Source organism: Amblyomma americanum, chromosome 1, assembly GCF_052857255.1.
Source record: "Amblyomma americanum isolate KBUSLIRL-KWMA chromosome 1, ASM5285725v1, whole genome shotgun sequence".
Taxonomy (NCBI): domain Eukaryota; kingdom Metazoa; phylum Arthropoda; class Arachnida; order Ixodida; family Ixodidae; genus Amblyomma; species Amblyomma americanum.
The window spans coordinates 163,046,909-163,057,814 of NC_135497.1; the positions used below are offsets into that span (position 1 = coordinate 163,046,909).

At 46.2% G+C, this 10,906-nt stretch overlaps 1 protein-coding gene across 1 annotated transcript in view; it reads left to right on the forward strand.

The window, feature by feature from the left end:
- LOC144136726 (tachykinin-like peptides receptor 86C) overlaps positions 1 to 10,906 on the forward strand; it is a 48,792-nt gene that overhangs the window by 8,568 nt on the left and 29,318 nt on the right. Inside the window, exon 3 of the mRNA XM_077669293.1 lies at positions 1,166 to 1,381. Coding sequence (XP_077525419.1) covers positions 1,166 to 1,381 — 216 coding nt within the window. The remainder of the gene's footprint in view (positions 1 to 1,165; positions 1,382 to 10,906) is intronic.

The following is a 10,906-nucleotide window of genomic DNA, read 5'->3' on the forward strand; positions in this document are numbered from 1 at the left end:
CTGCCTGCTTCATAGTGTAATAAATAATGCAGGTAACCAAAAACGGCTTAATGATGCTCTCGCAGCAGTCGAGAAATGGTGGCAAAGATGGAAAATGAACAAAAATGAGGAAAAAGCAGTAGTTCTGTGGGTCATGAAATGGAACAAACATGTCCATGACTCACCACAGTAGACACAATTAAATACCGGGAAGCCCTATCTCTCAAGATTTAAACTGGAAATTTGTTCACCTGCTGAAAAGAAACTGGTTTTCAAGTTCAAGATTAAAACTGTCCTCATAATCTGCCAAATTAACTGCCTATGTAATTTAAGTGCGACCAAAATTCGATTATGCTAGCTTTATATCTGATCCTGCAGGAAGTGTATTAATAAATAATCTTGACAGTGTGCGAAGAAGAGCAACTCGATTTATAATTTCGAGATATACACGCACTGACTCTCGTCACAGAGGCTCTGCCATTATTTAGTCTCGAAACGAATTGCGCACCTAAGTGCAAGCAATGAATTTTGTTTGCAAACCTCGAAAGCACGAATAAATGTATACGCTAATTCTTACTTTCCGATGACGATAGCAGAATGGAATGATTTGCCAGCATCTAAGCATCTATCTTACAGTTCAGTACTGTAATAACATCTGAAAAAAGCCATTTGCATTTAACACTAAAATGTTTTGAAATCAAGGCTTGGACGAAAAATCGTCTGGTGGGGTGAATCACGTTTTACTAAAATGTTTTGTGAAGACAGTACCTCTGCCTCAGCGTTCGGTGATTGTATCTCGTTGAAGACGAACAGCAGAACTGCATCTCTGTTTTCCGTTTTCTTTTTCGTGTGATTTAACTGCACTTGCATTTCGAGGAGATCAATTTACTAGCAACGCATCCCTGAAATAAACATTACAATGTTGTAATGCATTACGTTGCATTCAATGTGATTTATGCGAATAACGAAGCCGTAACGTGTTCATTAATATTCTGTCCTGCTATCCGTGCTGGATAAAGGTAAGCACCCGTATTCTCGTGGTAAGCCGGCGAAACCTCATTGAGGCTGATCCGTGCTTTGATCAGTGTTCGCGAGCTGACGCCCGTGGTGAATGGTCGGGGCTGAGATGCGCCGGCCTGGGGCCCAAGCGTGCATCCGCCTCAAGTGTGCACCGGCGCGTGCGCAGGTACTTCGCCATCGTGCGGCCGCTGTGCGGTCGGCCGCGGCGCCGCCGTGCCGTGGCCACGCTGTGCGCCGTGTGGGCGGGCTCGGCCCTGCTGTCACTGCCCACGCTCCTGTACTCGCGCACCAGGTCTTACCGCTACGGTGACCGCAGCGTGCGCACCGTCTGCATGCTCGTCTGGCCGGACGGGCGGCTGCAGGGATCCTTCGCCGACTACGTGTGAGTCTGTCCTTCACGCATTGCTTCGCATGCGCACTTCTCGGGGACGGCCAACAGCTTGTGTGGATTGTTGTTTGAGCGTGAAAAGGGGAAGAGAGGGGTTAAGGAAAGAAGTGGAGGTTAAACCGGAGAATGTCCCGGTTTGCTACACTGTAGTGGGGGAAAGAAAGGTAGGGATAGAGGGGGTTTCAGGGAAGACTAAGTAATTCTCAAAAATAGATTTTCTGAGGTGAAAATATCGTTTTTTTTTTAGCGTGGTACTACCAGTGTTGGCGGGCATCAGAGAACCGGTTAATCCTCTTAAGTAGTAAGCTGGTTTAACTAATTTTTAATAATCAAGTTTTTAACTATTAGAGTTAAGCATCTAGTTGCAATTAGGGATTTGTAGCTGGTCGCTAGTATAGTTATATCAGTATATAGAATTTCGAAAACGCTATTACCCTTGGCGCTGTGGCTTGACAAAATTTGGCTTTTTTAACTAGTTACGTCCACTGGAAAGGTTGCTTTGCCTGCATGCTTTTCGAAAGCGCATGTATTTTGGCACGATGTAGCCAATTTATTTTCCAGGCACAGAGCAGAGGATAATCACGTTTTCGAAATTATAAAAACTGATGTGGCTGTTACTAACGACCAGCTACAAATCTCTAATTGCAACAAGTTGCCTAGCTTGGTAGTTAAAAAGTTAGTTATCAGAAATTATTTAACAAGCTTATTACGTAAGACAATTCATAGGTGTTTCGGCGTCCGCCAACACTGGTAATACAATGCGGCAAATGCCATATTTTTGCCACAAAATGCCTGTTTTCGAAAATTACTTTTACTTTTTCCTGAAACGCCCTGTATAAAAGGGAAGGAGAAAAGGAAACTCTATGAATGAAATAAAAAGTGACAGGTAAGGAAGAAATGCAAAGAAGGGTACGCTTCGTAAAAGAGCCATAATCGAGACGTGATAGCTTCATAGTAGTGGAAGCATGCATACAAATTTTGTTCAGGGATCAAAATTTTTCAGAGAGAGGACAACTAATGAAGTTGTGAGGAAACACGCGTTTTTTTTTTCTATCCTTTTCTGAAAAACAGGAATGCTTATTTTCCCGAAAGAGTGGTACGGGAGTGAATATGCAGCAGGAGGTGCGAGAGCACGACCACTCGCGAAGTGGCCTGAGCAATGTTCAAGAACACGGGATATTCGATATTACATTTCAATAAAGCAATCCGAATAGAATCCACGTGTTATGAAATGTCCGCACTTTCCCTTCCGTCTTCTTTTCATTCCACGAAGCGCGCACTTCCCTGCGGCTCTTCTTTCGGGTGGTCCGGCTGAAGGCCAATCAACAGCGGCATGTTGGAATATGAGATTCTCTCGTTGCTGGGTTCCAATTTACGAGCGTGGGGCTACTTTATTCAGAATGCTTTTCTTTTTCTTGTCACCTCAGACGGTAGAGATGGGATTCGGAGTCCTTGTATTAGAGCTGGTAATGCCTTTTGTTTCTGGTCGACGGCGGAGGACATTGATGGCCCTTGACCTCGATAGTCCGTACGCCCGTAAAGGTAGTGGACACGTGGCCGCACGGCGACGCAGTGGTTTAGGGCACCGAGTAGTCTTGCTCTCAGAGATTTCGGGGTGGAATTTCGCTATCGCCTCACCACTTGCGTGCACGAGGATATTATCGGATCCATTTCTTTAACATGCTCACGCCACTGCACTTCGCACATGGGCACTTTGGCCTGAGAACTTTCGGAAGAGCTGGTACATTGCTTAATACGCATGGAAATCACAGACCATGGTCTTTCTGCCTTTTGCATACATAGAAAAAAATTCGGTGCCTTAAGAGCAATTGCTTTACGGCACACTTTTACTGGTGTTACAAGTCTGCAGTCCTTTCAGTTTCTTCTTGTTTTTCAGTGTTTTCACCGAGCGCTTGAAGTGCCTAAACTAAATTTTCCAGAAAATATATTGACTGAAAGCAGTGGACGTGGATTAATCAACGTATTTCCGGTGTTTCTGGCTCGTTTTTTGAAGTAAGGACAAAATGAGTTTATTGCGGATCACATCTCGTAACAAAAAAAAAATAAAAAAATAAACGGGTTTGCGTTTTATGTAAGCACTGAACTCGCCAGGGAACCAGAACTTTATCACTAACGAACGCCAGACACAAAACTAAGTCAGGCAGGTGTGGTGAAAAAACAAAACGAAAAGGAATTTAGCTACGTCATTATGCGAGTTCGTCGGGCGACGTGTGCAATGACATTCCCCCCTTCATAAGCCCGGTTTGCAAAGCTGATTTTGGTAACGCCGGCTCAAGGTGCTCCGACGGCGCCAGCCCCCACGGTAGTGTTTTATACCCCCGTCACACGGCTATCCCGAGCTGCTTTGAACTGAAAGGACGCTTGGCTTCCAAGGGAGCTTATTCTCAAGGGAATCGAGATCGATGTCACACGGCCTCTAAGGAACTCTTCGCAGTTTTAACTAGAAACACATAAGGTGAAAGGTTCTTCAAGTTTACGCAATGAAAAAAAAATGCCTTTAAATAGCAGCAAACTATTTTTCTGCACAATTTTTGCGAACAAGAGAGCAAATAGTGGCGGGGAACACTTAAGTTCCACGTTTAAGGGTATGACGCGACAGTGGTTCCTCTTACCCACGCACACGCGGAAATTTCCTCTTTCACAGTTCACAATAATTATGTTAAATGCCACACGATATACTTTGAAGGTGCGCTTTAAGCAAGGCGCAAGAACGTGCTTGCGTGGCATAGCGGTAGCGTGTGACTCGCAAGCCGAGGGTCAAGGGTTCGGTTCCTGTCTAGGCTACATAGGTGTGGTTACTGAGAACAGAGTGATGGGTATGCTGCGCAGCAGCTTGACAGGCGTCGTTTGCAGCCTGAGTAGTCGTCTGCAGCCTGTTTCTATGAGAGAGAGGAGGAAGAGGGCGACCGACGGCCTGTGCGCTTGGCGCGTTGCTCGCGGTTGCTCCGATCGCTGAAGATCCGATGCGCCGCAGGTGTGGCTGGCGCCATCTATGGGAGCCCCTTGTAACAGGCACCTTTTCGACCAATCCGAATTTTTCGGTAACGCCGACCACGGCGGCAACGCCGACGCTGGCTTTTCTGCAGAACGGAGCCCTTACACTGTCGTGTATAAAAATCAGACGTTTTTAAACATGAAAATGTTGACTGGTGTACATGTTGGACTCCTTGGGCCAACGGCCGAAGCGTGACCTACGTTCCTTCACGGTTGATGTTTGTGAATCTTAGTGACGGGTATGGGGAAGTGAGGACGAACAAGACCGTTCTGTAAATGGCAACAATTTATATAGTGGAGATTTTCAGCATTCCCACCTGTCACCGTTTCTTCGCTAAGCCTCTTTCGTGCAGCAGTCCTGCAGTACCCGCTCTCTCCGCCACCCATTCGATGTGCCTTGACACGCTGTCTGCACGAAAGCCTTGGTGCGGAGGCGACTTCTTTGCATGTCAGAGAGCAGTGTACGGATACCAATCGAGACGGCGCTGCCATGGAAGTGTTCGTCTCGTAAACATTCGCTTGAGAAACATCCCAGTAGTAAAAAGAAGAAAAAGCAGCCGACGGCAATAGAAGAAACTAGAGCATCGCAACGGAAAACTTGCACGCAAGGAAACAGTCCGTAAGAATGCACAACAGCAGGCAAGAGCAAAAGGAAATGCAAAAATGGCATTCGCGGATTGTTGTGACTCGCGCCTGGGTATAGATAGCGTTTGGCAGTCATGCGCGCGAAAAAAAATTTAAAAACGCGCTTGTAATGCTGTTTCATGCAACAATTTTTTCCCTTCATTATCGCGAAAAGTATCAGTTTTAGTTATTATCAATCCTTCGATAACAATTCAGGCTCACTGTAAACGAGAGCACTTCCTTCAACGGTCAGGGAAGATTCCTTAACTCTCTGCACTCGGTTTGTTTAAACTATACCTTTTGTTCAAGGGCTGACGTGTAAGAACACGCGCCTCTATCTCGGGATAAGGACCTCTTAGAGTGCGAGGCGGTCTTGTGACGAGGAAGCTTTGTTGTGTGTGATGATTAAGTCGGTCGCTGGTTGTTGCTCGCAGTTATACTGGCGGTTTTTTTATGTGGCACGCGGCTGTCAGTAAAACTTCGTCCGTTTATTTATTCCTGCAGTGTCGAGTTCAAGGCATTTCTCTAATCGGCGCTCCTTAAAGCGATCACTTCATAGCGCAAAAGTAGCAATATCTAAAATCAGTTCGTGTTGGAATTTCAGGCATCATGAAAGCTCCTACGGTACATGATATAAACGTAAAAATAACATGTATTTGTTAATAAATATATAGCGCCGCCAATTTATACAAGACAAACAGAGTTTGTTCCTTTTAATTGGCAACAAAACTTTCGACCTACATAGGCTGACCCACAATATCTTGCGCTCATATCTACGAGGGCACGTCGAAGCACAAGCCATGTCCTTATGTTTTTAATGGTAAATGATCGGCGTAACGAAAGCACCGCTCCCATTGCACTTGTTCGGACCCGTTTACTCTGCTGTGGAAAGCGGTGGCGACATTTACGAGCGGATGTTCGCCGCTTGCCACTATGGTTGCCCTGCTCGACACGAGTATAGACAACCAGAATTCGGCAGTATAAACCTATTTATGGCGCTCATTCCAGAGGTACCAGAAGGATATTTTATGTCTACCACATATTTATTTCAAATAACAAAATGATCCTCTCTTCTTTCACCTTTTCTGACGCTGTAAGTCAGCATCCTCTAGTGTCACTAAGCCAAGCCGAATAAAGGCTCTTCACACTTGAGGTCCGGAAATGCTGGGATGAACACAACGAGAAAATCAATCTTATTACCCTAAAGAATTTGTTTTTATGCAGCGATTGGTTTGAGAATGGTTTTGGGGAAAGGAAATGGCGCAATATGTGTCTCGCATCTCGGCGGACACCTGAAGCGTGCCGTAAGGGAAGGAATACAGGAGGGATTGAAAGAAGAAAGGAAGAAAGAGGTGCCTTAGTGGAAGACTCCGGAATTATTTAGACCGCCTGGGAATCTTTAACGTGCACTGACATCGCACAGCACACGGGCGCATTTGCGTTTCGCCTGCATTGAAACGCTGCCGCCGCGGTCAGGTTCGATTTCAGTGGCACTTTCGGATGCAATATCGACGTGGGCTATCATGCTTCCCACCAATCCCGGTGCACCGTCACTTCACAGTCGCACCCTCATCCCTCGCGCTCTTCTAGCGGCCGCCGCTACATCACCGTCCTATGGCGACAGCTATCAGTGGTGCTTCCATAGAATTCCGTGACACCGTTACAAGTCCGTGAGAGAAGCGCAGTCCTGCTCGAATTTCTCTGGCCTGCCTTGGAACAAATGACGAACGCTGCATACGCTCCTGGGTGCAGTCAATTTCTTCTTGAGTCTGCACGTGCCGCAGTGGCTCAATGATTTGGTGCTCGGCTATACTGAGCCCAAAGTCTCGGAATCGAGTCGCTTCGTTGAATGCGAAATGAAAAACCGCCTGTTTTCCGTGCGATATCAGCGCACGTTAAACAACATGAGATGGTTTAATTTAATCCGGAGCCCTTCACTACGGCGCTTCTTTCTCCCTTGGTTATGTCACTGCCTTTTTCATCCCTTCACTCACGCCCCTGTTCAGGCGTCCATCGTGAGCAAGACAGTCACTTCGCCTTTCGCTTCATCATAATAATCTCAGCACAACCTTAACAACTTGTCGCACTGGTGCGGGACCAGATGCTTGGAGAACGGGGAGGTCATACGTACCTTCGACAACTGCACAATGACACCACAGTCGTCACTGTCATACACGTCACGCGACAGCATGAATACATCATATTTTATGAAGAAATTCTTCCACACATTTCTTCGTACTTCTCCACCCTTTATTACCTGTAACATAAGGCGCGTCTCCCATGCCCTAGAAGGAAATTCCCAACAAAATAAATACAGTTATCACTGTATTATCTCTGTTACCACTCAAAAACGCACTCGCACTGTTCCATCACGTTCGAGAAGTATTAATAACAGATGGTTATTCTGAAAGAAACAAAAGCTTTTTTTTTCGGCGGCCGCTTGGTCACTTATTGTGCCTTTGTTTTTAGGAGAAAAAAAAATATCCGCATAACTGACCTGTACAACTATCACATACTCAAGCACCCTGGCCACACCCGCTGTCGGGTGTGTGGCGCCTGCCCTGACAACACACATGCACATTGGACCACTCCACGTGCCACACAGTCCCCACACTACCCTTCAACGCAGATCCCTACCCACCCATGCACCTTATTCTTGGGAAAGCTTGGTCGCTCCTCCAGATGCACTCCGCCCAATACTGCGGCAGCTGCTCATAGTCCATATCGACCACGTGCTGGGCGATATGGGCTTCGACTCTCCAACATGAGGCGGGGACCCGGACCAGAGTCGGGAAATCAATGTTTTCCTCTCTCTGTCTCTCTCGACGTAGATGCTATAGGCAAGGAATAGTATTAGCCAAATACGCGCCTCTAATGGTTCAGAATGCGGTCTCAAGTTTTTAGCGGCCCAAGTGGCTTGCGACCGAAGTAGAAGTCTTTAGGCGCCCAGTGGAACAATTTCAGCGCAACCTGTGCTCTGCAGGTTGCTTATAACTGAGTGATTCGTCCTACCCAACCGGCAAGCCCGCACAAAGGTACCAGTTTACATAACGCAAGAAGAAGGCGAAAGAATGGAAATGTAGCAAAGTTGCATGGTTCCGCGTGCAAGAGAGCTGAGTTCAATTATATGCGCCACATGGCGTACGCTTCAAAAGCATCGGCGTGCGGGTGCAAAGGCACGCGAGCATAAAAAATAGCGACATGCAAGCCATGGCCGAGACAGTCAACCTGTCATAGAAAGTCTCCTTTTCAGTACACGACTCTGCATTTTATAGTCACCAAACTGCTGTGCGCCCGAGGACGCCGAGCTTCATTTCATGAACGCCGGAATCACACGTGTCTTGCGCTGAAATCCTCAAATTTTCGCTGGTGACGTTTGGATCCAATAGTAGCATGCGATACGACTTTATGATGCATTAAGTTTTGAAGGTAAGGCCCTGTGATTGATTGGTTGATCTATTAAACGAACATAGCAACAATTAGCACATATATACCTTTATCAGCTTCCCTTTCGTATCGAGATCGTGACAGTGACAACTGTCACCTTTGCCAATGAGGATGACTCCTAATTTTGCTTTTCCGGAAGAGCCCTGCTCTTTGACGACTTTTCCGGTACAATCTCATCCTACCCTCCGATTTTCTGTTAGTTATTCCTATTGTCTCATCCACCTAGATCAGGCGCCGCCACTGGTGCTAGAATTTGCCGCCCGTCGAGCAAAAGAAAGACCTCTGACCAGCTCTGACTGAAGCACTGCAGAACATCACATTTTCTGCGGCAGATGGTGCATGTGTACCTGCACGCCTCAGCAAGGGCTACAGTGACAGCTTCCAGAGGACCTCATTAGTATTCAGGTGTTGACTAAGGTCCTGACATGACTGAAGAACTTTCAGAATCCTGATGACAACACTGACATCCAAGGGATGTCCTTGCGAAACCTTGAAAAGACATGCGGACATCCCCGGGAAGTGGGGAAAAGCTCCCGCGGACATCCCTCACATATCCTTCTGACCACACTTTCTCTATCAAAGGGAGGTCTGTAGGAAGTCCCTGAGGATTTTCATACACCTTAACAAGTGTGTAGGGAGTATTCACAGACGCCATAGCGTCCGCAATTTTGTTGTCTGCGAAGCACTGCGAAAGGCTGCTCGCGTGTTTAATGAGATTATCGTCTCCTGCTACGGCCGGCATAACTGAAGCCGCACCCTGGACAACGAATGGCGCCCATTGCTCGGCCACTGCTCGGCCGCTCGGCCCACGCGAAAAATGTTCGCGAGTGAGTAAAAACTTTATTGGACGAAACAGTAGAGTAGTGGTCAGTAGGCGATGTCCAGACCATGCAGGTCTCGGACCACATCGGCCCGCGTTCGCAAAGACTAATTCACATTTTCTGCAATTTGGACGCAAAGGGAAATGACTACAGCTGTTTACAATGTTGCAGTTGCTCGGACCAGTGTTGACATTCTTACGAGTAAAATCTGCATACCATCACAGGCCGTCACAGCGAACATGCCAAACAACACGCATATGCGAAACACAGGTCAGGCTACAGAAACGCTATAAACAAAAAGTAATGCAGTTCCAACATATTGAGCACACAACAACCGAACGAAGGATTTCCACGAGCTAATACTCCAAATGCAAGACCCTCATTGAAGCCAGTGGCTCTTGCACTTTAAGCAATATTATTTCATTCAGTTATGAACCTGTGATGACGCAAAGAATAAATGAAAATGAGCGGACCACGTTGAAAAATCTTCTATTAGAAAAACATAACAGTTCACTCTGCTTTGTTGCGAACATTATGCAAACCTAAAGAGACATGATTCAAGTAAATGTCCGTAATATCGCTCAAACGGGATATCCACCAGATAATGTGTCGGTACATCTAAAACAGGGACTTGTCACGGACATCTCTCGCAAGTACTAAAACATGTTAGGATATTTGGCTATGATTCGGATATTACTGGTACCTACTGTCCCTGGGATATTGCTTAGTCAGGCTTAGTACGACGGCATTATAGATTTCTCTTCCCGCACCTCGTGGGCACATTGTATCATGTATTCTGTGTCCAAATTTACTTCAAACTTCAGATGTCAGCCTAATGAAGTATTCGGATTGCATTCGGATTGCAGCTGAAGTTTTGTAGTCCTGTTGACTGAATACCGATTGGCTACCGTGATCAAAGCTGAAATTCTCTAGTGTGCTATGCCTTTGTAAACAAGTGCGATTCTGGCGTTGGTACTGAGGTATACTGGTGATCTAGTCAACATTGCAGTTTTCGTCCACAGACAATTACAAGAAGGACGGAGATCATCAAATTTTTTTTTTGTGGCGGAAAATCATTTCTTATATTCTCAATAGCGCTGAAAGCATAGCTGCTTACGGGAAGTGCATATGAGTTTCTGGAGAACACAGGTGCAACTAAACCGAAAAATAGAGAGAAAAAAAAAACTTCCAGTAATAAAAGTTTTGCATTGCTTCTGTCGAGGCACGCTTTATAAGTAGCGCGCTTACACTATGAGAACACAGGTACCTGTGTGCACAAAAACGACACCGTTTAATCATTACAGCCTTTAAATATAGTTTGGCAGCGCATCTGTTCGAGTAAACACAAGAAAACACGCATGCAACGGTCCTAAACCCCGATATAATTATACAGCATCCTTGCATATTTTGCCAACGAAACTGTAAACTTGGAAACAAAGCGTCAATGACGTGGCCTGCAAGTCAAGCTTGTACGCTGAAGTGTCAACCACATCACGAGGCCGTGTGGGTGAGGCCTGCTGGCGCTCGTACCGGCTCTAGCCAACAGTCTTTCCAGCGAAGTCTGTTGTCCAGTGTCGCAAACGGGGACGTTTACGCCCTTCGATAGATTTGA